General features: G+C 48.5%; 1 protein-coding gene across 1 annotated transcript in view; it reads right to left on the bottom strand.

Moving 5' to 3' along the window:
• The window catches only part of DSCAM (DS cell adhesion molecule), a 469,770-nt gene that overhangs the window by 62,417 nt on the left and 379,367 nt on the right, over positions 1-27,986 (bottom strand). The window contains exons 18-21 of the mRNA XM_070403791.1: positions 25,791-26,031; positions 24,063-24,209; positions 16,659-16,814; positions 11,686-11,819 (exon numbers count right to left, since the gene is read on the bottom strand). Coding sequence (XP_070259892.1) covers positions 11,686-11,819; positions 16,659-16,814; positions 24,063-24,209; positions 25,791-26,031 — 678 coding nt within the window. The remainder of the gene's footprint in view (positions 1-11,685; positions 11,820-16,658; positions 16,815-24,062; positions 24,210-25,790; positions 26,032-27,986) is intronic.

Below are 27,986 nucleotides of genomic sequence, written 5' to 3'. Positions count from 1 at the left end.
TCTATATAACGTGTCTCTTCTCTAGCTGCTTTTTAGGGTTTCTTTTTTTTTAAATATATTTTTTATTGATTTTTTACAGAGAGGAAGGGAGAGAGATAGAGAGTTAGAAACATCGATGAGAGAGAAACATCAATCAGTTGCCTCTTGCACATCTCCCACTGGGAATGTGCCCGCAACCAAGGTACATGCCCTTGACCGGAATCGAACCCGGGACCCTTCAGTCCGCAGGCCGACGCTCTATCCACTGAGCCAAACCGGTTTCGGCTTTAGGGTTTCTTTTCATTACCTAAGGGTAGGAGGGGGGTTTGAACTCCAAGGAAACCATGCAGACAGTTTGGAGCTTAGAAGGCCATAGAGATTGGGGAATCAAAGGCCAGCTGCAGCCCTGCTCACAGCAGCAGAGAAGGCTGTGCTGGGACTGGCGGTCATTTCCAGTTTGGTGGGTAAGGGTGCTTACACGTGGATCCTGCAGGAGAGAGCAAGACTAGATGTCTAGAGAGGGATGCTCCTGGGCATGAAAGGCCTCCGGTGGAGGTGCGCACTGCACATGACCTCAGACTTGTGTTAAACAGCGTCACTTATTGATAAATGGTGCAGAATTCAACCATCGTGGACACGTTCAAGAGGTGGCCACATTTAAGAGAAAAAGAGCTAAATGGGGGGAAAAAAATTAATGGGAAGCTCACTCCGGACAGTAAAGCATATCTGTTTGATTAAATCTTTCTCCTTAATGCTCAGTCCGGAATGCTTGTTCCGTGAAAGAGGGATGAAGCAGGTTAGCTTCCTTATGAAATGTTTCCTCAGTACTTTAGTACGAGCTATGAAACCATGGATTATATTTACAATTCATTAATTATCTTTTTATTGGATACCAACTTTCCCCACACAACGATCTAATCTTGTTTAAATTGACTTGCTAATTTCTACATGCATTTCAATATGCGACAATCCTTTTCAAATACTGGGAATGTTCAATGAGAAGAGATCGATTTTATTGCCAGATTTCTCCTGACACTTCAGCGAGGCAGATACATCAAAGACTGTGAAGCCTTAAATGAGTGTGGAGGGGTAGAGAGAAACAAAGCAGAACTTGACTCTCTAGGGCCAGAACATAAAGAATTGCAGGGTACAGACAACGGTTCTTAGGGGTTAGAGACTCAAATGGGGTAGAAGACATGTGTGAGGAAGGGAGAAAGACACTTTTTTCAATATTTAAATACCTAAATGTTGAATTTTCTTCTAGGAGATCTTTAACTCTCTAGGCTCATCATCTTTAGAGTTGACAGGGATATTAGCCATTCTAGAAGATTTCACTGTGTCCAAACTGTGAATTAATCTAGAATGCATGAATATGATTGGGCTACACTTTTGTTTTAAGGGAAAACTTAAGTGTTAGTTCAGGACCCATGGAAATCCAGAAGCAGTCAACATTAAGAAAACTTTGGTGCCAGGCATATGACTTGCATAGCCGTGGTTCTTGATGGGGAATTCTACCCCATGGCTCATTTTTAACTCAGCTCTCTGCCTGGCACAAGGAAGGAAGCAGGGCATCTGTGGACGGGGGTTGCCAATTAGCCTGTGCCTATCACACATTCCTGTTAGCCACTTGAGACAAAGTCTGTTCTTCCGCATCTAAAAAGTATTTAAACATGCCAATTTGATCAGCATCAGCATCTGGAGTTAACCTAGCATTTATTAATTAACCACTCTCCATGGACACGGCTCTCTGTGGTAGCCATGTTATTTATTTCTTGGCCCATCAGAGATTGTGGAGTAAGGTGAGCAGATTTTTCTCTAGAGCTGAAGTCACATGACAGGATCAACCCATAGCGCTCTTGAGGGAAGACTTGGGCATTCTGTTTGAGACACCCACTTAAAATATAACATATTTCTATAGTCTTTCTACTGAGCTATGACTCCTACTGTGCTTACAGAGGTCAAGCTCATGGTTTTCACTGTTCCGTATCATACCAACAGTTCCCCATTGGAAGTGTAGGCACCCGTGGCTGATGACCGACGGCCAGGGGCACAGGACACCTGCCCAGCTGTATACATGGTCTGTCCTGCAGATCTCTGCCTTGGGTGGTGGTAAGAAAACTTATGCAAAAGCTCTTAGCGCCAGGCTTCATCACAGTCAAAGCTCATACATAGTTGCTGAACTGGAAAGCATACGCATTTATTGAGCTCAATTCCAGTGTGTACACTGTAAGGCAAGTTCCCATCCCAAGGGAGCAGGAAATGATTGTGGCTGGCAGATGGAGGATTAATTAAAATGAGGCAAGGTAGGATTCTCACACATTTCTGCTAAAATCTGGAAAGAAAACCATTTGAATTCCCTTTGCAAGAGCATTCCTGTCCTAGTTGAGGACAGGATTAATATTGGCAACATGCCTAGGAAAATAAATGGAAACTTCATGAATTTGATTTAAAAAATATGTCTAGTTTTTATTAATAAGCCTTCTGACACGTTTGCCTCCCTAAAGTGGTACCCGGAGTGGCAAGTGCAGCTGATGGTGTGAACGTAGCAATACCCACACAGGACGGCTCACACTCGTGTTCGGCCTTTCTGGGTCTTCGCTTCAGGCCTGGGGGTGGAAGCATGGATTTCTAAGGAACCTGACAGCATCCTCCTCAACAGGATGGGAAGGTGGCCGGAAGGTCCTTGCGCTTCAGTGTCACCCCATGAAAACCTGGGAACAGCGTCTCCCAGACCTGCCTTCACTCCAGAATTGTTCTGCCTCATGGTTTCGGTGTTCATCTTTCTCCTTTTGTGTCCGAACCAGAACAATAAGATAAAAGTAGTCACCGTGAGGGACTGCAGTGGCTCTTTAATAATTTCTGTAAACCTGGATGTTTCCCCAATAATTGCTGTGTTCATTTCCGAATCCCTCCCACGACTGAGCTCAGCGGATGAACTTGTAAAGCCTTGTGGCCCCTGTCATCCCTCCATCAGGTGCCCTGTCTGCCCTTTGCTTGTGTCTCTTAGGACCTGATGTTTGTTCCACTTTGGAGCTTGGTCTTGCGTGCTCCTCCCACCGCGCTGCTGGACAGACTCCAGACTCCCTGAGGGCGGTCCTGCCTCACCCTCCCTCCCCGCACCCCCAGGGCCAGAGCCTCGCAGAGTGCGGACCCGCTGACTGCTAACTGGAGGGAATGTCTGTTGTATTCAGTGACTTTAATAATGACCTAGAAATTATTTGAATGCAATAAAAAAGGGGTAGCGAGCAGGCTGCTCAGATCAAATTATTCAGTGTGTCTGATGGATATTAAAAAATTCCACTTAAAAATGCAATTAATGTTTTAATAAAAAACTAATTCTGTCAAAGAACTATGGTGCTTTAAAAAGTTCTACATCAAATGATTAACATGCGGTTAAAACAAAACAAAACTGGAATGCTCTGATTTTCTAGATAGAATGTTCGCAGCAGTGATTTTTTAAAAACTTCCCCCAAAGCAGAATAAACAAAATGGGTAGCTCTTTCCACCACTGGGAAATGGCACTTTCAAAACATATGAAATCTTTTTTTTTAGTGGCAGAGACACGGTCTGGCTTACATTAAGAACAGGAAGTTAGCTGGGTCAGTTTAAGATTTGCTCTGTTTTAAAAATTCTTGTGTATAATACATTTTGATTGGATTTATTTTCATTTGATTTCACTCTTTTCATCTCATAAAGCCGATAATAGTACAGCACAAAGACCTTCCTAAAGGGATAGGTAGGTGTTGAGCACCTACAGAAAAAGCAGTATATTAAAAATGTGTTTTATCCGAGTCAATTTGGGTGGCTTCCTCTGTACTTCACTGAGATCCCTGTAGTTGCTATGTTATATATCACTATTGGCTATGTTTAAAAAAGCCTTCCAAACATCACATATTTTACCCTTTGGCCTTCCAAAATAAAAATCACTGTCATACTAATTGCAACTGAATTAAAGTTGATATCCAGAAAAAGAGGGAAAGAAACTCGTCTCCTCATGCTATGGTTGAGGTCAAGGGCATTGTCCAACTAGCCAGACTGATGTTCCAGGGGCCTGGTATTCCCTGGCTCTTCCCACAAAATCCCCTCCGTCTACTACAGTCTTGTCTCATCCCTTCTCTGTTGTCATTCCCTCGGCCACGCGCATGATCTATCTGTAAACACGCTTTATTAATTTAACTTAATTGCTATCGCCTATTCAATATACTCTGCCAAAAGACGTAGCTTGTCATCATATAACTTCTCCCATGGAGTAAAGAAATCAGTATTGGAAAAAACTAGCTATTTTCATTGTCTTAATAGAAAAATATGTGAAGCCAAATTGTTTCCCTCAGTGGTACCACATGTCTGTGTCAGGTGAAATGGAAAAGGTGTTTTCAGAGCTAGAATCTTTCCAAGCGGGGTGACCCACAGGGCGTTTCCTCTGTGGCTCCAGGGGGACAGGAGCAGCGATGGAGGCGCGCGTGCAGATGATACACACCGGCCGACGGGTCTGAGCGTGTGCCGTCACAAAGCCAGGAGGCTTATTGGCAATTTATCTGCAAAATTGGGCAGGCTGTCTTGTGAGACTGGGCTTCAAATGAGATTTCAGGGCTCATTTCTCTTTTCTTTTGCCCCATGAAGTACAAAATTGGGCTCGGGATTTTAAAGGCCAGAGTTTCTCTTAACCTGAGAGTACATGTCACCTGCGTTTGGAGCAATTATAGCTCCTGGCCAGTTTCCCTTGATGCCCAGTGAATCTGAATGACCACAACAACAATAAAAAAGAAAATGAAAGTGCAGATCCCACAGAAAGATCGAGCAGTTATCAGCCGGTTCATTGAGAATGAGGTGAAGGGGGAAGAAAGACCATCGTTAGAGGACTGGGTTAGAAAAGACAAGCAATTTCCCCCACTCCCTCAAGGAATCAAAGTCTAATAAATAGATGTAAATTACACCATGAAAAATTTAAAGAATATCTAGAACCATTTCCATCAGAATTGGCCGTGAAATACTGAGGTCATTTCCCAGGAAACTTCAGGAATAGCGTTCTAAAGAGTTTTATAAACCAGAGTTGGTTGGCATAGGCCTGGGGTGCTCAGAAGTAGCTTTCTCTTGAGGAAACGTGTCTAGGTTTATTCCCAGCGGTAGGAGGACACGCTCAGATGCCGAGTGCTGGGGTGAGATCTAGCTGATCACCGGGCCATAGAGAGCTAGCACATGCCTGCCACTCAGAGGGACTTGACAAAGCTCTGATGAGCAAGTGACTAGTTTTCCACATGCGTAAATGAGGCATGATGGCTTCCGTAGGCCAGCTTGTGGCATCTTCCTACCTTCTAGCTTTGTCATGACAGAAGAGAGAGACCCACCATGGGGTCATTTAGAATGACAGAAGAAGGGTTTCCATGCCGGTGATCTGAGCACAGACATTTTTAGCTAACTCCCTGTGAAAGAGAAAGCATCCCGGCCATGATCACACATGTTCCCGCCTTATTAAGCAGAAATTTCATTATACAATGTCATCTCCATTGGATGACTCACAGTCGGACCCCAAACATTTTAGTTCAATGCAAAAACATTTGCTGAACATCCACTATTTCAGCACAATACCAAGTTTCCAAAGGCTTAATGATGTCTGACAGTGGTTCTGCACTTGAGAAACAAGCCACCAAAGGCATCCAACTATGCCCCCACCTAGCAATGATGCAAGAGATGCGGTCACGCCAAAGGAAGGGTGAACATCAGTGCCAGGAACCCCGGAGGTGAGGGGGAGCCAGCTGCCCAGGGAGGTGGGAGGCTGTGGGGTGAAGAGCCAGGCCTCTGAGTCCAGACGCCTGTGGATGGCGGACGCCGCCTTTGTCTTGCTAAGCTGTGTGCTTCTGGCCAGACTGCACGTCTCCCACCACTGCAGGGAAGACAATGCTAACAAGCGCTCCTGCATCAGTACCATCAGGATTAACCAGTGGGAAGCCGTGGTTTTAAAAAATGTGGGTCACAGAAGCAATTTAGTGGGTCATGATGATCACTCACAAAAGAAAATAAAAAATCCAGTGAACAGAAAGTATCCGAGTGCATCACGCACAGTAAGGTAAGTTTTGTTTACGAAGCTTTGTTGTGTGTGTGTACTGGCTGTGACTATAAAATTTATTCCTACTGTGCCTCTGACTAAACAAGATGGGGAACCACAGGCATAAAGTATTTATCACATAGTGACTAAAGTATGGCAAGGATTCAAAAATGGTGGAATAATTTATACAGGATTTAAGCTGAGCCTTAAGAATAAGCATTTTTACATGGAAGAATGAAAGGGAAAAGGCAAGGAACACCCAAACATATGTGCGCACGCGCGCGCGCACACACACACACACACACACTCACACACACTCACACTCATAGACACACACTTTGACAAACACACACACTCAGACACACACACAGGAGACATGGCATGGCTCAGGTATTGGATGGGGAAGCTTAGTAGAATATAAGGCTGGGCAGGAGTTGGAGGACTGTGGAAATCTGTGCAGGTTATCTTGGAGATTTTGAACATTTTTTTAGCTAAAAAGGGAGAGGTCAAGCAATGTGCACAAGGGAGCAACATGGTCAGATCAAGAACTTGAAAGAGTGACCCTGACAGTGATGTGGACGGTGGGCTGGGCTCCTGACTTAGTTTGGGTCCCTGGTGAGGACTTGAACCAAGGCAGTAGTGGTGGGAGTGAAAAGAGGGAGAGGACTGAAAAGGACTGTCTAACCACTACGCTGTGTACCTGAAGCTAATCTAGAATAATAAAAGCATAATATGCTAATTAGACTGAACAGCCAAACGACCTTCTAGACGTCATTCCGGACGTCCTTCCAGACAAAGCCGCTGTGGCGGGGGGCAAGGCAGAGGTGGTTAGGGGCAATCAGGCAGGCAGGTGAGTGGTTAGGGGCAATGAGGCAGGCAGACAGAGGGGTTAGGGGCGATCAGGCAGGCAGGTGGAGTGGTTAGGGGTGATCAGGCAGGCAGGCAGATGAGCAGTTAGGAGCCAGCGGTCCTGGATTGCGAGAGGAATGTCCGACTGCCGGTTTAGGCCAGGATCGGGCATCCCCCAAGGGGTCCCAGATTGCGAGAGGGTGCAGGCTGGGCTGAGGTACACCCCCATCCCCTGCACAAATTTCATGCACCAGGCCTCTAGCACAAAATAATATGGAATGTAAGCTGTAATTGAAAAAATAAGATGTTGCAGAGAGAGAACTCTCATGATCCAATGTCATGTTGAGGGTGCTATTGCCTCTGGTCATAAAACCCTCTATCAGGTAAAATTCGGTCCCTCCTACAAGCCAGGGCTGTACATATGTCTCAGGAAACCACCTCTGACCCTATTGCTTGTGCTCTTGTGCTGTGCATATACCACTGCTGTGTGCTTTGCCACATCACACAGAATGGTGACAAGCTCTGGTACCCTTTACCCCCCTTAGAAATAGGAATTCAAGAAAAACACTCCATCCTGATCATCGCAGTCCCGTGGTTGTGATTAGAGCTGTCTCCAAGCATTCTGGTTTTCTTGTCTTCTGGGGACACATTAGGGTTGAACCTACTGGTTCCCATGTGGTCGGTGAGGTCCTGTGATGAATTCTAGCCAGTGATTTTTAAAAACCTTTTAAAATTTAATTTTAAAAAGAGAGAGAGGACCAGAGAGGGAGAGAGAGAAACATCGATTTAAGAGTAGAACATGGATCAGCTGCCTCCTGCATGCTCCCTACCAGGGATAGAGCCTGAAACTTGGGCATGTGCCCTGACCAGGACTCAAACTGGCAAACGTTCAGTGCACAGGATATTTTTTTTTTCACAGACTGTTTTTATGTAGGGAGAGGGTTAGAGAGAAAATCAACTTAGCTACTGTCTACCCAGGAGCCAATAATGTTAGCTCACTTCTTCGGATGTCTATTACTTGTCACACTGTGTGAACTGGTCGTTCGAACTCTTACGTGTTCAGATTAATAGCCATGGTCCAAAACGTGTGTGGATGAGTCCCTGATTTTCTGTTCAGATCTCTGATTGGGAAGGTTGATGTCTCATTGCATTTCCCTGCCCCTCACGGTGAGATCAATGTTTACCCGGTTCTACTGCTAGACAACCAGTCTCTGCAAGAATGTACAATCCCTCGTCTGGCCACACACACAGTTTCAAATTCTAATATCTTTTACTAAGCTGCACTGAGACAACACCACAGAACAAATGCATGACTAGAAAATGTATTTTCCACGTGAGAGAAAAGAGCCTGTGTCTTGTAACAAAGTCCTTTTACAATGAAGGGAGGTGAATTGGGGACCTTGAGAAAAAATTCACATCCACAAGGAGGTTGGCTGCGGGATGCTTATAAAGAAGATGAAATGACAGGGCACGCTGTGTCCTGAGTTACCCTCCCATGTGCTACATTCAACCAGGAAATCATTCCAAAGAGAAAGCATCTCAGATAGAGGAGCAGGGAAAATACACAGCGCTAGCTAGGACTGCCCTCTGGTGGTCATCCTGACACAGAGGCAGACGTGGAAAAACCTCCAGAAATCTGATAGATCCAGTTTTCTGACTTATAATTAATTTACAGAAACTAAAGATGAGGGAGAGGTGGATCATTTCTAGGGATTTATAATTTCTTGTTAATTCCATTACCGCCCTCCCCCCCGAATAATAGATGGTCTTTTCACATGTTCACCACTGAAGGGAAGTGTATTAGTTCTCCCTGATCTTTACTTATAATGGTATTTTTAATTTAAAAGTAGGCTTTGTATGGGAGCTCTGCACCTCCCACTCAATTTTGCTGTCAACTAAAACTGTTCTAAAAATAAAGTCTACCAGAAAGATAGGCTCCGTGCTCTTAAACGATGTGGAAAGTAGGTGATCAGCAAAGTGCCTCCCGAGGGAGTAAAACCGGCCTGGGTTCACGTCACCCCACCGAGGCTGCCCAGAGACCACGGGCACCTGGGCGATCACATCCCTCGAGCTGCAGGGGTTCTTAATGTGGTCAAAAGACGGCACAGCGGCACGCTGCTGGCGGTGGTGAGACGTCAGGGAGGCGAGGCATTCAGTTTTATTGCCCCCCCTGCCCCCCCCCCGTCTGGTGGACTTGACCTCATTACTGCCACACTTTGGAAGGGTCTTGCCCAGGAGGTACTGGGGGGTCAAATCCCAGGGTTCTGTGCATGGAGAGAAGTGGAAATAATTTCTATTCCACTCCGCAGACGGTTTGATCATGATTTCAGGACAGTACCTCTTCCTTTTTTTTTAATTTTTAATTTTTTTGTTAATCCTCACCTGAGGATATTTTTCCTTTTTTTTAGAGAGAGTGGAAGGGAGGGGGAGAGATAGAGAGGGAGAAACATCAATGTGAGAGAGCCACATTGATTGGTTGCCTCTGGCATGGCCGGGACCAGGGCCAGGATGGAGCCTGCAACTGAAGTACATGCCCTGGACCAGAATGGAACCCAGGACCCTCCAGTCTGCGGGCCGATGCTCTATCCACTGAGCCAAACAGATTAGGGCAACTCTTCCTTTTTTAGTGATTGGCATTCGTAGTCTGGTAGCATGTGGACCAACATGCCCACAGCGCCCAGGAAGGGGCTTGGTCGTCTCGCTCATCTAAGCCTCAGTCACTCAGGACGCATTTCAAATAAGCCAGGTGGAAGTTTCTAGTTTAGAGATAAAGACAGGATTGGGACGACAGAGACAGAGGGAGGCGGATGCTGGTGTTCTCTGGGCCCTGCTAGCTTCTTCCCAGGGTGTTGGAGTCAAGATAGCAAGTGCGAGTCCTACAGCCAACAGACAATGGGATGAATGAATGCAATTAAAGGAGCATTTCACATTCTCATGGAGTATGGGTGTTCTCCCTTAGCAAGCACTTTGTCTCTGGTGAAATGGTGACAATAACTTCATCTCTCTTGGGGCTAAGGAGAGGGATCTCCATGAATCGCCTCTCAGCACTTCATCTTGGTGTCTACACTGATCTGCACCTCTGGGCTTTGCTGGGAGGGTTCATCCCTGAGAATTCACAGCATGTTTGAAACCAAATAAGGAACCTCCAAGAAAGTTCTGGAACCAACTCTGCCCATATTACATTTACATCCACCTTGACTGCTGCCACTGTTGACATATAAACGGTAGAACATACAACTCGGTATTTACAGCAGAGCCAGACCTCAGTGAGCTGCCACACTCACCCTGTCTCCCACCGTTGGTCATGGCCACTGTCTCCAGGGCCACCAGGCCTTGGGGGCCCCTATAGACTGGGGAAAACATATCACTTTAATTAAAGGATCAATAGATAAATTAGTTCAGGAATGCTATTCAGTGTTGAAAAGGAAGGACGTCTGACACACGCTTCATGTGGATGAATCTGGAACATTTTATGTTGAACGAAGTAAGCCAGTCACAAAAGGACACATGGTGTGATTGCACTTATTCGACGTCCCTAGAATAGTCACATCTATAGGTGGGAACTGGACTGGTGGATGCCGGGCATTGGCGGGAGCGGGATGGGGAGTTAGTTTCTTTAATGGGAACAGAGTTTCAGTTGTGGAAGACGGAAAGTTCTAGAGATGGATGAGGGTGATGGTTGCAGCAATGTGAATGCACTTCATGCCACTGAACCATCACTTAAAATAGTAAAGATGGTAAATTTGATGTTACAATATTTACCAGAATGAAACTAAAATTAATTTGTGTCTACCCCACAAGTACCCATGGAATGGCTACACATGTCAAATCCATGCGGGGAGCAGGGACATAGAAAGATGGATTGGACAGGGTGCCTACCTCAAAAAATGTCATAAAAACTTCCATGAAAACATCATGAATGTTGATGAACCATTTTTCTTTTCTTTTCTCTAAAATTTGCCTTTTATATCTGGTTTAAGAAACACCTGGACTCTGTAGGGTTTCTTCAATGGTAATAACATGAGCGATAATAAATACTACACTTGGAACTCTTCCCTACTCCAATTTTTCATTCCTTTGCAATGAGCTAAGCTGACTATTGTAACTGGGAGGGTCCTAGAGCCTCACTGTAGTCCCTCTAGGCCAGGGGTGGGCAAACTTTTTGACTCGAGGGCCACAATGGGTTCTTAAACTGGACCGGAGGGCCAGAACAAAAGCATGGATGGAGTGTTTGTGTGAACTAATATAAATTCAAAGTAAACATCATTACATAAAAGGGTACGGTCTTTTTTTTTTTAGTTTTATTCATTTCAAACTGGCCCGTAGTTTGCCCATGGCTGCTCTAGGCCCACAGGGTTTGCCTGCTGGCTTCTTAGTGGGGGAAGAATGGGGCAGGGGAGGAAGTCAGGGTAGGAGGCAGGCACAGGAGGGAGGGAGGGAAGGGACAGGAGAAAAGGCAGGAAGTGCGTTTAACAACCAGTCCAACAGCAAAATCAATAGGTGTTGTCCACTGACTCTCAACTAAGGCACAATTAAGGCCTCTGGGTTTTGATTTTGATAAGCCGGCTGGCAGTTCTGGGGGAAGTCACCAAATAAACAATAATTCCAGACCATTGTGCCCCTTACAATGGTTCAGACGTGTATTTTCAAAGGGGGCTTAAAGGAGGATGTTGCTTTGTGTGTGGAGACAACAGGAAAAATAAACCCACCGGGAAGACCCAAGTAGGCGGAGGACAACGGGACGGACCTGTCCCCAAGGAGCCCTCACAGCTGTGGCGGAGACGCGTAAGGCACTTGGCTATTTACCAACTTACTGTGGGGTAGGGGTGCGAGCAGAACACGGTGTACTTCCGGATGATGCCGTTCAACTTGAGCGGGGGCAGCCAGGACACAAAGACCATGGAGGCCGAGGCTGCCGCTGCCTTGACGCCCGCGGGAGGACCTGGAACTGGACACAAGAGCGCGCGTTCAGTCACGGAAATGGGGTCCCCACCTGCGCCCAGGCCCACCTGCCTGGCAGGGCCACCACTCTCCCCTCTCAGCTTTCCAAGGAGCTGAACTGTGTCCCCTCAAAATCTGAGGAGTGCAGCTCTAGCCCCGAGACGCCAGAAGGGACCTCACTGGGAGGTGGGGTCTTCAAAGGGGCGATTGAGTTAAAATGCAGTCCTTAGGGCGACCCTAATCCAAGGTGGCGGTGTCCTTATTAGAAAAAGGCAAATGTGGACACAGACATGCGCAGAGGGATGATGTGAAGACACAGGGAGGAGCTGACAGGAGCCAGGCCTGGAGCCCATTCTCCCTAGGGCCTCAGGGGGAACCAGCCCTGCCCACGCCTTGACTTTGAACTTCTGGCCACCAGAACAATGAGACAGTGCATCTCTGTGGTTGAAGCCCCCAGGAGGTGACAGTTGGTTACAGCAGCCCTAGAGCTGAGGAAGGTTCTCTCCTTGAGCCCCCCTACGTCCTGACCTTGGGCATGACCTCTAAAAGCTCTATTTTAGCAAGAATGCTGCTAAGTCAGACAGTGGGCGGCAGTCTGTCTAGGCCAGTGGTTCTCAACCTTCTGGCCCTTTAAATACAGTTCCTCATGTTGTGACCCAACCATAAAATTATTTTCGTTGCTACTTCATAACTGTAATGAATCATAATGTAAATATCCGATATGCAGGATGGTCTTAGGCGACCCCTGTGAAAGGGTCGTTCGACCGTCAAAGGGGTTGCGACCCATAGGTTGAGAACTGCTGGTCTAGGAGATATTTTCTTAAGACATTCCTTGTTGTCAGATGACAGTTCAGTAAAGTGCTTTTTCTTACAGAGGCTTAGGCAAGTGTTGGCATTTTTGGTGAGTCGTGCCCATTGTTGAGTGAATGTCTGACCAGGATCTGACGGGCTGAAGGGAAGAGGCAGCTGCGGAAAACCATTCTTCCTCATTCTCCCAGTCGCCTGGCCCTCCCTTCTGTGCTGCTGATGTGATCGCTCCCAATCCCATTGCAGGACACCTCCACTCCGATCACAGGCACCTTAAATCTGCCAGGTCCCCCGCAGGGCTCACCACCTCCTCTCCCGAACCTGACCTCCTTCTGGCCCCCACTCAGGGAATGGCACAGCTACCTCCTGTCTGCAGAAGCCGGAACCTAGAACTCCCTTCCTGCCACCCCTCTGTCCCCCTCAGCAATGTGCAGGTGGGGGTCCTTCAGACCTCCTCTGGGCATGCCTAGTCGGTGGGTGGGCTCCTCCTGGATTGGTGCTGTTTCAGCCCCTGGAAGTGGCCTCTTCTCCCACCCCAGGACCTGGTTACATGATCCTCTAGGGTTTGGCGTTCTTTCTGTCTGGCCTTGGAGCCTATAAGGGTACCCTGCCATGGAGGGGCCATGGGACAGGCAATGGCAGGCGGCCTCTGGGAGCTCAGATGATCACAGCCCTAAAACCATAAGGCCGATCCTGCTGGCAGCCAGTAAGCTTGTTGGGGGGGGGTGACCTGTCTTAGGTGAGAACACAGCCCCTGGGCAGAGGACCCGGCTAACCCAGAGCCACACCCTGACCCATGGAAATGAGTGGTGTGTGTTTTAAGGAGCTAAGTTTGTGGTAAGTTGTTACAGAACATAGAACATGCATAGACAGTTAAGGCCTCTAATTAAGGTATCAACGTCAGATATCAAAGTTGTGGTTCTGAAAAACTATTGCCTTGGTCTGAAGTCTGACGGGAGTCTGAGTGAGTGCCGTACCTACACTTCCTTCAGCCTTGCGTTTGCCACGATCACTGTTCTGGCTTTGGTGACCAGGCCCAGGCAGGGGCACGTGCTTTACTGAGGAAGAGCTTCATAAATATTGAATATTATTATTTTACTGGAATTTTATCTACATCTTTACATAATTTAATTGAAGCTGACAATGCATTCTAAACTTCAAAACTATAAGACCCCATAGCAGAGTAATAAACAGGATCTATATTCTTAATTTTCTGAAGCATAATTAGCTTTTATTTCTTCTTTCAATCAGACTCAAAATTGCATGCAGTTCTAGAAACTGCCCACATGTCTATTTGCATTAGATACGGAGCCTAGAAGGGTGCCTGGCACAATTCTTTACTATTTCTAAGCCAGTGAGCTTTTCATGTGAACCTGGGAGATCATGTCATTATTGCACTAGTTTTTCTCTCCTTCCACCTAATCTCTGCTCTGCTTCCTCTTTAAAGCTGCTGATGGTTTATCCCGAGGAAACACTGACATTCAGTTCTGCATCACTGCTTGTCCCAGGCACCAGCGCGCATGGCCCCCAACCCTGGGGAAACGGGTATACCCGAGGCAGGGCCCTCCACAATCACTACCATCTCCATACACCGCCAGCACCGGATGCGAAAGCAGAGAATTCCCGATGGACAAACTAGACTTTGGGTCTCAGGGTCAAGTCTTGAGACAGAGCTCCATGATTTATAAAGCTGGAGGATTAATTAAAAATTGATCCGAAATGACCACCAGTCAATGAGGAGTTGGGAGAGCCTTCCCTTATTTATTTATTTTTTTTAAATATATTTTATTGATTTTTTACAGAGAGGAAGGGAGAGAGATAGAGAGTTAGAAACATCGATGAGAGAGAAACATCGACCAGCTGCCTCCTGCACATCTCCCACTGGAGATGTGCCCGCAACCCAGGTACATGCCCTTGACCGGAATCGAACCTGGGACCTTTCAGTCTGCAGGCCGACGCTCTATCCACTGAGCCAAACCGGTTTCGGCAAGCCTTCCCTTCTTATTGGATTTTCGTACATTCTTCTGAAAATTGCAGGTGTCAAGATTCCTGTTGCTGATCCACTTGCTCTTTAAATAATAATTCCAGTGACATTCGTGTTATTGCTTAGCAATGCAAAAGAGTGCTCCGCCCCTGCTCTGAAGGAGCTGAGATCAAATAATCAAACATCTAGTGTCAAGGACCATCCCACCATGTGTCAAACTAGGTGTTTGCACACATCACTCCACTTTTTATATTTCATTCTGTCTGATCGTTATGGAAATTTCGTACATGCAGACAGTCAGAGAGGGTTAGATAAGGTGCCCGGAGTCCCACGGGCAGCATCTAGACATGGCTCTCCATCTGTTACCTTTTATTAAAAATTAAACCAGAGCTGTCTTCACTCTTTGTAGATCTCTCTATTAATGTGTGACTTCCTCATGGCGGTGCATTTTGACCTGAGATTTCTCTAAATAATCCGATTTCTTTGAGCAGAACCGGCTGACACCTGCACATTCCTGGGAAGGAATGCTCAAGTGTTCTAGAAAAGTGAAAGCTACTAAGGCTTAACTTGTGTGGGGGCCCTATGGTACAGGAAGGCTAGAGAGACAGTGAGAATAATGCGTGAGGTGGAGGGATGGGACTGCTTGGGGGAGCAGGGCCGGGTTTGCTGAGTTCAGAGCTGAGTGAGGTGGACGACAGCAGGCTGTGGATGTCAGGGACATGTTGTGAGGAGACAGAAATGCTGAAGAGAAGAGTCCGCCCAGGCCTCGGTGCATGAGTCCTTGGCTTTGATGCCACAGGACGGACATGGGCTGGAGCAAGAGCATGTTAGATGTTCTACGTGGAGAACAGGTTGCACAGACACCAAACCTGCCAGTACATGGCAGGTCCTGATCGATGGGTGATGGTACTCCCACCCCACCCCGCTCAGCCTGGGGAACAAGAGTCCTGGAGAGAAGACAAACAAATCCCAGAGCCAAACTAGCACAGGACTCAGGCATCCTGAGCTCATCTCGACCCTTTCTCTGGTATAAATCTGGGCTCTGATTTGGATGGTTCCACATGGGGATCAATTTGACATCAGTTGCTCCTTCCTTTGTGAAGGTGGAGACTACTTTTCTCATGATTCCTAGAATACTTATTAGAACTTGAACCGTTCTCCAAACTGGCTTGAACCAGGCCCTGCAGGGTTTCCCTTAGGATAATACAAAGAACTGTTTGTCATGTAGTGTTGGTAGCTTTGGGAAACAGTCACATAACCACGTCCAAATGAGGGGAAACGGCAAGAACTAATGGTCTGAAACAAAATGCACGGTGATTTAAAGTTTTACTAAGCCATCATGAATTCTTGCAAGAAATTTTAAAAAATTAGCATGAAGCTCTCAAACGAAGGGCTTATTCTAAAGTGATTCTGAAGCTGGCACAGAATAATAGGTCTTAGACCTTGACGTAACTTCCAAGTGGAAGGATGTCAAGGATCAGAGCTTATACCTAATGGCTGAAGAGACCCTAAATTTATTCTAATGGCATACAAAACAGGTACAGCAAGCCTTACCGCTCTGGGAATAAAAGGCACTTTTGCTTAAAATAATACTTGGCCAAAAAGAAATTATAGGGGAAGAGAGAGACAATGGGTAAATCAACAAAGACAATAGGAAGCAGATGGCCTGAAGCCTGCTGGCGGATTTTGGGAGGGCAGCGCGGGCTGGGCTGGGGAGTTAGGTGCGCCCCGTGACCCCACTTTCCCAACAACAGCTCAGGCCGGGAACGCTGCCACTTGGCAGGAGCCTCCTATGTCTCCTGGCCTATCAGACAGAACTGAGCTTCCTGGCTGGTGTGGCTCAGTGGCCGAGTGTCGACCTATGAACCAGGAGGTCAGGTTCAATTCCCAGTCAGGGCACATGCTCAGGTTGCAGGCTCCATCCCCAGTGGGGGGCGTGCAGGAGGCAGCCAATCAAGGATTCTCTCTCTCCCTCTCTGCAATCAATGAAAAAATATATTAAACAAACAAACAAACAATAAAAACTGAGCAGTCCACCCACACCGCCCGTCTCACCATCCTCCTTGGTGCGGGTGAAGATCTGCTCGCTCCTGACGCCGTCGCCGGCGCGGGTGAAGGCCAGCACCTGGATGCTGTAGTTGGTGTATTTTTCCAGCCCGTCCAGCTCCAGCGCAGGCTGCGTGGTGGTGACGTTCTTGATCTCGCCCAGCTCTGGAGGACAAGAAAACACGACCTGTTACCGTGGTGTGGGCACGCGCCTTCCCGGCGCGGTGCATGATGTCTAGTGCCAGCCGCCGCGCACCTCCGTGTGTCACACCCTGACGTCACCCAAAGGGACAGTGCACAGCCTTTTCAAGTGGAAAAGCTCACTCGGACCACACTGCCAGGGACTTGGGTCTGAAAAACAGCAGTTCACCCAGGTTAAGTGTTAACACCCAGGCCAGCCCCACGTGGCCTCTCCCACTATGTCCTCGGGCAGCGGCTCTCACGCAAGGCCCCTCACCGACCCACGAAGCCGAGGGCCACACCACTCCTCCATGGATACAGTTCTGACTGCTCGTTAAGAAGCTTCTGTGCAATAACCAGGCACGTGACAGATGGTCACTGGGCTTGTCATGCTCGTCACCTCGAAAGGTGCATGAATGTCTAACCCCTAAGCGGTACACCTGAGACTCAGGTAACACAGTATGTCAACTGCAATTACATTTTTTAAAAAACTGCACATATTTAATGTGTACATTTCAGTGAGTTCGGACATACGTGTCCGCAGTCATACCATCACGACAACCAAGCATCATCTCAAAATACAAAGCTCTGCAAGTTTTTGTTTTTCAAACCTACTCTGAGTCAAAACACACGTATCTTTTGTTGCTGTTGTTAATACTCACCTGAGGATATTTTCCCATGGATTTATAGAGAGAATGGAAGAGAAGGGGAGGGACAGCAAGAAACATCCACACTGATTGGTTGCCTCCCACAGGTGCCCCTCCTGGAGCAGGGTCTGCAATTGAGGTATGTGGCCTTGACCGGAATCGGACCCAGGACCCTTCAGTCCGCTCTATCCACTGAGCCAAACTGGCTAAGGCCAAATGCATGTATCTTGAAGCACCTAAGTTCTTCCCTATCTCTGAGCTGAGAGGAGGTGGCCCAGCCAACTCCTTCACCTGGAGCGAACCCTCCAGCATGCCTGCAGAAGTGACACACTGATGTCTCAGAAGGTAGGCCTCAGCTAAAAACGCTTCCTTTTCTGGAGTGGGATCAGCTAATAATATTCAAAGGTGGGACGTTATGCTCTCTGCTCGCAGGCATATGATACGTGGCAATTTGAGAAAACTTTCAGTGATGTGTTAATACCTCCAGGGGGGTTCAGGTTTTGAAATGAGCCACCTACAGAGGAGCCAGCGCAGGAGAGAGAGGCCCGAGCACGACTCACTCCCGGGGAAAGTGGCCATTCATGGAAGGTTTGGGACCGCCTGCCACCTGTGTGCCCTCACTAAGAGAATGGCGCGAGGCGGAGGTCCAGGGGGCTCCTTCTTGGGTGGCTGGCTAGAATGAAGGCCACTGTGCATCCACTTAGAAAGCAATAAGGCTGCCCATTTGTGTCTCCTGCTCTTTCTTGCCTCAGTACAGATAGCCTGGGTGCCAGCACTCTTCTAGGCACACGTGCTAACTCAACCATCACATGAATTCTATTATTCCTACATTTTATGGGAGAAAAACTGCGGCAGAGAGGGGATCAATACCTTGCCTAAGGTCACGGAGGCTAGCGCAGCGGCCGGGAGCATGGGCTGTGGAACCACAGTGCCTGGCCTAACGCCACAGCCCACAATCCCAGCCACTCGGCCATGACCACTCTGTGGGACTGTCACACCGGCCGGATTAAATGGGCTTTCGGCCTGGTTTTCTCTTCCCGATCCTTGCCTTTCTTTTCTCCATCCTTCTAGAAGAGTGTACAGCAGTTCAGAGGTGAATGACCTCCTATTTGTAGTTATGATGACTGTGGAATGTGCTTTTTAATTTTTGGTTTTGATCATCACCAAATGGAGGAGTTGACGGGGACACAGGAGAAATGCTGAATGTAAAATAGTGCGTGGGGGAGGCCGAGGCTTGTCACGCACACGCCGGGAGCCCTGTGTGCGGCGAGGGTGGGAAGGGGAGTGCAGAAATGGGCAATGAGGGGCGTTGGGGCACAGACACAGCCTTGGACCCGAACATGAGCTAAAGGCCTGTCGGCACCTGGAACAGACAGTGGATGAGTTCTGTGGGCAGTACGCTTTGCTGGGGGGAGAAAGCAGGACAAGAAAGGCAGCCCCTCCCCCCCCAGACACCTTTACCCCAGTGTTTTCTGGGGAGGCCACAGGGATGCAGATTTTGAGGGGCCACAGTTTGGAAGCCTCAACAGATGCTTGTGGAAAGGAGAAAACTGTTTGCTCATGGAAGTGGCATTCTGCATTCAGATAGCCAACAACTGTTCGACCCACCAGGGTTAAAGACTCTCCCCTCTGAAGGCAGGGTCTGTCCTGGGGGACCACCAGGTCTCTTCCTGTCATATTATTCATTCATGATGTTCATTCTCCTGAACATGTTTAATGTGGGTCAGTTGGATTAGGATAAAGAACCCAAACGTTAATGAAAAAAAGTGTTAAGTATAGATCTCATAAGATCTTTTCAGATTTAGAGATTTCTACGTTATGCCAAAGATTACATACATGTGCACCCACCTGTACATATGCACATGCACACACATGCTCATATATGAGTGCACACACACACACACACTCAGGGAAAATACATCTAAGCCTTAGATTCTAAGGGGTGGAGGGGTTACACTGGGCCCTGCCAGGACCTAGTTATGAGAATGTGACTAAATCATCTGACCTCCTGGGGCCTCTGTGATTTGTTTGCTCTTCTCTATGAAGGGGCTAGGGGGTCTCCACCCACAGAGAAAGTGGGCTCTGACCTTGGGGGTGGGAGAAGGCTGTGGCCGGGGAGGGCTTTTCCTGAGAAAGCGTGAGGAGGAGGGAGTGGTGCGAGGGAGAAGGCCAGTGGGCGCCTGGTCTTTTTATATTTATTTATTTATCCTCACCTAAGGATGTTTCCATTGATTTTTAGAGAGAGTGGAAGAGAGAGGGAAAGACAGAGAGAAAAATTGAGGTGAGAGAAACACAGTGATTGGTTGCCTCTTGCACACACCCTGACCAGGGCCAGGACAGGGAGGAGCCTTCAACTAAGGTATGTGTCCTTGACCAGAATCGAACCTGGGACCTTTTGGTCTGCAGGCTGACGCTTTGTCTACTGAGCCAAACTGGTTAGGGCACACCTGGTCTTTCTAAAGAGCGGCAATTACACCAAGAATCACATCTGCTCATAAATTACAATGCTAATTAAAATTCATATTTGCATGTTTATTCATATTGGGGTTCGTATTGTTTCAAACTCATTTATCATGAACAGGAATATGACTGCAGTCAAAGCCCCTGTTCAAAATCATCCCCGGGTGATTCTGCCTGCCAGACCCACTCCCTCCCGCACACCCCTCCCTCCCGCGGGAAGCGTGTTCCCTGGCAGCAGGGCCTCCTCCATCAGCAGACGTGGAGGAAATAGGAGGGAAATCATGAAAAAGCCAAATGCCAGGCAGCAGGCGTCACTTCCCATTTTCAAAGCTCCGCTTCCTTTTTTATGGCTTAACCATGGATTCCTGTCATCCACCTCTCCCAGCTCCATAGGGTCATTTAAAAGCAGATATATGGGAAGGAGAGAATAGTGTTCAGTTTGTTATCAGAGTAAAATGATAGGAAAGGAATATACACAGTATATTCAGAAGTCACACTACTTCTTTTTACCAAGAATGATTTTTAAAATTGTATTTTAAAACGAGAGTTGTATGTCTTGATTTATACCCCCGCTCATTCTCAAAGTGTTTTAAGGCAGAAAACCAATAGGGGTAACTGCTCTGGAGGCGCCCACCACCGCGGCCAGAGCCCCGGGGGTGTCTGCATGTTACTTGCAGTTAGAATCCACTGTTTTTGTCCTGAAGACAAAAGGGCTGAGAAGTAGCTCAGATTCCGATGGAAGTGGGGACCTTTCAGAATGTGCAGCTTCCTAGCAATCCTAGAGGAATTGCTTCTGTCGGGTCTCAAAGTTACTTAACTTTCTGATTAGGATAAAGTACTCAGACAGTTCACAGGCATACTGTGATTTAACCTACGCTATCAAAGATATACTAACCAGTTTTATTTTATCCGATCACATTAGCAGCAGCAAACTGCTGTCTTACACAGATTTTTGAAAACTTTTGGGGCAATTGCTAATCACAGTGGTGGTAACAACCTCAGCCTCTCCAGGCCTGAGTGTGTGTGTGAGTGTGAGTGTGTGTGTGTGTGTGAGTGTGCGTGTGAGTGTGAGTGTGTGTGTGAGTGTGTGTGTGAGTGTGTGTGTGTGTGTGTGTGTGTGAGTGTGTGTGTGTGTGTGTGTGTGTGAGTGTGAGTGTGAGAGTATGTGTGACTGAGTGTATGAGAGTGTGTGCACATGTGTGAGTGTATGAGAGTGTGTGCACATGTGTGAGTGTGTGTATGAGAGTGTGTGCACATGTGTGACTGAGTGTATGAGTGTGTGCACATGTGTGAGTGTGAGTATGAGAGTGTGTGCACAAGTGAGTGTGTGAGCTCATGTGTGTGTGTGAGTGTGTGTGTGAGTGTGTGTGTGTGTGTGTGTGAGTGTGAGTGTGTGTGTGTGTGTGTGTGAGTGTGTGTGTGTGTGTGTGTGTTTGAGTGTGAGTGTGAGAGTATGTGTGACTGAGTGTATGAGAGTGTGTGCACATGTGTGAGTGTGTGTATGAGAGTGTGTGCACATGTGTGAGTGTGTGTATGAGTGTGTGCACATGTGTGACTGAGTGTATGAGTGTGTGCACATGTGTGAGTGTGAGTATGAGAGTGTGTGCACAAGTGAGTGTGTGAGCTCATGTGAGTGTGTATGTGTGTGTGTGTGTGTGTGTGTGTGTGCGCGCGACATGTCCTCAAGGATCAGTGGGTATAGATCTCTAAGTCACTACATGTTCTGTGTCCGTGGAAAGCTCAGGACCACCGCCTGAGGAGTTTGTGCAAAAGCGCCCAGGAATTCCATGGAATTACCTGCTCATTCACAAATGTCACCTCCCGTAGGTGGCAGGTGAGGCGTGAGTGCTGGTGAGCAGGTTTCTGTTCTGAGGGTCTCTCTCTCATCTTCTACAAGGTAAGTGGAGGGCTTCTACACTGGACATGAAGCACATCACTTGGATCTTCATACGGCGACTAAACGCATTTGGGGGACGCTGCATTCCCAAGCATTATTTATTAAGTTTATGTGTTTGAATATCCAGGTTTTTCAACCTTTAAGAGCAGAAAGTTGACGGAACCATTTAAACCGCATCGTCCATCATGGGACTTAGATACTAATGGGCAGTGTTGGCGAATGAGTGACGTGTGAAAATCTGAATGGAGAGTCACTACTGGATTCTGGAAACGTTTCCAAGAAGAAGAAAACTGGAGTAATTTTAGTGTCACACTGTCTTTAGGGGAGTGTTAGGGGTTCGGTTTTATCTTGTCCAAGACGAGGAGTAGGAACCAGACCAGGTCTATGCAATGATGCCCCATAGCTTTACCGCCATACAATAGACACTGTGGCACATTTTTGTTGTTTTTAACTTTACATCTGTGGGATTTACAGATGCATGTTTGGGAGGAGAAAGTGAAGCTGTGGGAGAATCATGTACTTGAATCTGCCCGGGGACTGGCTGTGCACTGGGGGCTGGTGGGGCTACATTCGGGAGATCCTCCCTCCTCCTTGGTCTGGAACACCCTGGCGGTGCTGCATCCTCAGTGTGGAGACGAGTCCAGCACCGATGCTCAGCGACCCTGTCTGCTGCAGGACGAGCGGGCGACGCTACAGAATGCCTCCCAGTGCCTGGAGCTGAGCAGGGGCTACGCTGGACATGGAGCGGAACGGAGTCCAATCCTCAGCCCAGAGAAGCAAGACTGGCCACAGACAGAACTAGCTGAGGTGTGGACACTGCTAGTGACTGCGCAAATCGCCATCATTCTGCTAATGTCTTCTTCCTCCCTTCTGGGATCAATAGGAGAGCCCCCTGGGGCCCGTTCACCTGCTTGGCAGAGCAGGCCCAGGTCCTGAGCAGGAGCGGGCTGTATCTGGGGGCTCAGCTGTGTTTGCTCAAACTCAGGTGAGTGTGCACCAGGAGGCCACACCCACTCCGAGGGGCTGAAAGATACCCCAGGCCAGAAAGGAGGCAGGGCCCGGGGGCAGGGGTGCAGAAGGAGGCAGGGCCCAGGAGCAGGGGTGCAGGAGGAGGCAGGGCCCAAGGGCAGGGGTGCAGGAGGAGGTTGGGCCGGGGGACAGGGGTGCAGGAGGAGGCGGGGCCCGGGGCAGGGGTGTAGGAGGAGGCAGGGCCCGGGGGCAGGGGTGCAGGAGGAGGCAGGCCTAGGGGTAGGGGTGCAGGAGGAGGCAGGGCCCAAGGGCAGGGGTGCAGGAGGAGGCGGGGCCCGAGGCCAGGGGTGTAGGAGGAGGTAGGCCTGAGGGCAGGGGTGCAGGAGGAGGCTGGGGAAGGACAGCAGGGGAGGATGTGGGTGTGTGTCTCCAAAATCTTGGCTCCCAAGCAGTGAGCAGACCTAGGAGGCCTTTTCTGTTAGGGCCACAATGCAGGTGGCCACCTGTCATGCTCACAGAGGGGTGATCAGCCTGGCTCAGAGACACCCACCATCTGAGAGGAAAGTCGCCCACATGTATTTGACCTAAAAAACATCTGGTCTCAATCTTGCCACCACCTGAGCAGGTACTTTGCCCAAATAGGAGACTTTCTGTACTAAAACTTGAAAGGAAAAACAAACATAAAGAAACAAGAAGAATGAGGAAAAAGAAGCAGGGGGAGGGGGAAGGGGAGGAGGAGGAGGAGAAACAGGAGGAGGAGGACACAGACATGGATATGATGGCTCCTCAGGGGGCGACGGCATCCCCCTCAGGCACCCTCCATTCCTCTGATCCCCCTGGGAGGCCAACTACGGGAACTTAGGAAGTTTCCCTGCTGAGTTCTGCTGGAGAATAAGAGGTCAACCTACTAGCATCTACATCACCTAGAACTTTCTAAATACAGACCAAGCTTTTGGTGCTGCCTGCAGAGGTTTGACACAGGTACTTATAATTAGGAAAACACACCTAGGCCTGGATTTCCCAAGCGCCACCCCCTCTTACACCTCCAGTTGCTTTTTGGGGACCCGATGCCTTCAAGAGCTGCACACACCTGTTAACATGCTGGCTGAGAGATAGGAACAGAAGGACGTAGGGAAAGAGGAAACTGTTCAATGATAAAGACACACCCACCATGTCCTGAACCCACACTGGGACCCGGGCCTGCAAATTCCATTGCATTTCTTTTGGGGGAAACGCAAGGCCGCCGTTTCATCCTCTTACCTCCGTCCATGAGGTTGGCCCAGTAAATGACTCTGAAGCCCTGGAGGATTCCGTTCAGAGCTTCCTTGGACAGTGTGGACCAGGATATTGATATGCTTTCCGGTGATGTTGCTATGGCTTGGACATTTTCAGGGGGGTAACTGGGCACTGCAATGAAATAATTAGCGTCTGTAATAACGGTGGGTGGTTTTATTAGCAGAGCAATACCAGTACTGAATGAGCAACATTACTTTCGAGTATCAATGCGCAAGCCAAAGAAAACAATTGCACTCAATTCCTGGAATGAAGGGAAACTGAGCACCATCCCCTCTGTGCAAATATTATGGGCGACTCAGTAGACTATCATGAGTTCATGCACATGTCCTAATAGACTGCCACCGTCTCTCTTTCCAGATGAGCCACTTCACTCTAAGGAGGCCATCCCCGGCTCGAGGAGCTGTGAACACGCCTGCTCTTACTGTGTGAGTGAAGGCCAGTGTTGTCTGTTGTACGTGCCACCACCCCTGTGAGTTACGGCTTTAAGTTCATCTACTTTGTGCAACACGTCCCTTCTCTTTAGTAATATCTGGGATGTAAACTGGAAGTCTAGCGGCTGAAGAGTGTTAAAAAGCAGGCATGTCATCATAGCTCATTTACTGCCCCATCCGCCCCCACAGCCCCCTTTCAATACTAAAACATTCTGTCAGGGGAAGGAGAGAAACTGGGCCACGATGCAGGTTAGGAAACTATTTGAAGTATTTTCCCACATGGAGCTTAGGCAAACCTTAAATGCTGCATGTAGGAGAGGGGATGAAATACTGACCGAGCCACACGCATCAAGGGAAAATGAGCCTCAAAGCATAAACCCAAGGGCAGACATGGCAAGGACTGTGAAGGCGGAGAGACAGCCCCAGTCTTTAAGTCTCCAGTTACCGAAGACTTCTCTTTCTCTAAAAAATGGTCAGCAATTCTCAGTGGACGTCATCAATTTCTTCAAAAGAGGAAATTGTGCATTGATAAAGCAACGCCTCAAACCTATGATCACGTGGGTAACTGCACAGGAGACCATTGCAGTGCATGCTTGTTGCCTTCCTACCTGCTACTCATTCCTGCAGCTAACCCCACATCTCATCTCTGCACCCACAATGCCCTGCCTCCGGACACCAGGGTGCTCTGTCTTTTCAAGCACTCCCACCAATCCTAGCATTTAGGTTTCCTTCACTGTCCTGAAAAGCGAGAATGAATTCTTATGGTCACTAGGGGGCGCTCCAGCACCGTGAGATTTGCTCCAAAGTCCACTCCTGTGTGTTCCCTGATCTCAGATGCTTGAAAATAGAAAGCAATCATAAAAAAGAAAGAAAGGAAAAAATCCTCCTGAACACTGATTTGGGAGGAATTCTTAGAAAACCGGATTTCTGCATCCTGGTCAGACTTTTGCAGTCAGAGGGAGAGCGTGGTGTCCCTGGGGAAAAGCCCAATTCTTGTTTGCAAATGAAGGAGAAAGATGCTGGAGAGGAAATGGATTTTGGCTTTTCAACCCAGACATGTCAAGGGCGGGACCCAATCAATGCAGGGCTGGAGTTAATAAGGGCAAGCTCCCCCAGGGAGACCCCGCCCACCTGCAGGCCAGCTGCCTCATCACTGCAAAGCCAGAGGGCGGGGGCCAGGCTGTGGGGAGCCAGCACCCCAACCAGAACAAACCCTGGAGGAAGGAAAGCCAGGAGCCGCGGCCCTGCCCCTCGGACCTACCATCCTCGAGGGTGGTGGTGATGATTTCCTGAGAAGAAGGCCCCGTGCCAGCCCGGTTACACGCCTGCACCACCAGGCCGTACTGGGTGAACTTGTTGAGGTTGTCCAGGGTGTAGATCTCGCTGTCCCCGGTGGTGTCGATGCTGATGATGTTGAACTGGAAGTTGCCCCCAGTGCTGTACTCGCGGTAACCGATTTGGTAGCCTCGGATGATCCCATTTTGCAAATGTTTCTTGGGAGCCTGTGCAGGAAAGAAAAGAAGATGCTAAAGAAGACTGCACGGGAGGGAGAGCAGCACCCACCCGTTTGGTAGGGAAGCAAAAAGGAAATCGAATAACCACGGGAATAATAACAATAGGGTGTAGTCATGGGAACCGAGTCAGGAGAAGCCACCGCACGTAGAGGGCCTGCTCTCGGTTATGGCTCTTCCTTTTCCTGGATGAATGCAGCAGGCGGTCCTGATTGCAGCCCCGTGACACAGCGCCACTCCGCCCCTAGGGACACAGGAGGCCACACAGACACGAGGGACAGGGTGGGATCTGGCACCGGGCCTGTGCTCTCCACCCCTCCTCATGCTGCCGTGGCCGACTTCTCTAAGTGTTTTGGAAAGATGGCTTGTGTTTGTGGGTCTCAGCGTACACCGGCCATCACCAGGTCACCCAGCAAAGTCTAGTGAGCTGGGCACTCGGCCAGATAGTTCCCAGCACTGGGGGACAGAATTTTTTAAAATATGTTTTTATTGATTTTAGAAAGAGAGGGAGAGGGAGAGAGAGAGAAACATTGATGTGAGAGAGAAACAGTGATCAATTGTCTCTTGTACCAGGGCACCTGTGCCCTGGGCATGTGCCCCAACCAGGAATCGAACCAGTGACCTTTTGGTGCACAGGACGATGCTCAACCAACTGCCACAGCGGCCAGGACCAGAACTGATTTAAAAAAATGGCTCCTTCCTTCTTGGGGCTCACACTCTAAATGGGAATTCCAGAGTAAAGGCGTTTCCAGGTTGGAAGCTGGATATGGAGGGGAGCCCACTGCTCACAGGGAGGCCCGTGACACTTTGGATCATTTACGGCGATTTAAACTGGACAGGGAGAGGAACGAGTTAGCTTTTCTCTGCTAATGGCGAAGGGTCCGCTCCCTCAAAGGCAGGGCAATTTTGGCTGACATGTTGGCCTTTTAAGAGAAACCAGATTCTTCTCAAATATGTTATAAGAACACCATCAAAGGGATGCTGTAAAGTAATAAAGGTTTTGTAGACTTTCAGGTAGTCAATAGACATGTGTGTGTGTATGTAAGTGTGCATGTGTGCATTTGTGTTATGTATTTGTGTGTTTATATGTGGGAGTGCATGCATATGTGTGCATGACTGTGTATGCATGTGTATGTATGTGAGCACATGTGTGTGCATGTGTGTGTGTATGTCAGTACAAACCATGGATTTTGATCTCTCAGGGCTCTGAAATGCGTTCTCTGCCCTGAAAATGCTTAGCAATCCAGTTGGAGAGAGGAAACAAACACTTCAGGGACCATAGAGAAATCTGAAGTGTCCTAGTGTGCGGGAGTGGACGGTGAGGGCCAGCAGGCGTCCAGAAGTGGTGCGAGGAGAGTGGTCCGCAGCAGCCAGAAGAGGTGGACCCCAGGTGGGCACGGAAGGGGAGGGGAGGTAGGTGGAGCCTACAGAAAGGGGTGGGGATAGGATAAAGCATGGGAGGTGCCTGAAGCACAGCCCTGGGCATGCAGACAGGGGAGCTGCGGGGGGGGGGGGGGGGGGGGGGCGGGGGGGGCGGGACTAGTCCTTGGCCAGCAGACACAGGTGCACGAGGAAGTCCACATGAGAAGGCAGAAGAAGGTGTGAGCAGCAGCGGCATGAATGAGCTCAGCAAATATTTATGGATTTGCCTAACAGGCCAACCTCCCACTGGGATCAGATGCCTCCAGCTGCCTTCAGGTGAGAGTCCGAGCTCCACAAAGAGCAGTAACATCACATTTCTCTTTAGAGTAAGTTTCCTCCTTTACCTGGATTCCCATTGCTTTCCTCAACTGCTCCGATTTCATGCATTAACATGATGTTAACAGATATCAATGAGACTGTCATGTGAACCATGGCTGCTTTAGTCAAGGTGGCACCATTAGACCCGGACTAACTGTTGTTATAAGCAAATGTCTATGCCAAGCACGTCAACCTCAAAGGCTCAC

Source organism: Myotis yumanensis, unplaced genomic scaffold (assembly GCF_028538775.1).
Source record: "Myotis yumanensis isolate MYYU_CA2020_CCGP unplaced genomic scaffold, mMyoYum1.0.hap1 SCAF_2, whole genome shotgun sequence".
In the NCBI taxonomy this organism is placed as follows: Eukaryota; Metazoa; Chordata; class Mammalia; order Chiroptera; family Vespertilionidae; genus Myotis; species Myotis yumanensis.
This window is presented reverse-complemented; position numbering and strand designations above follow the sequence as displayed.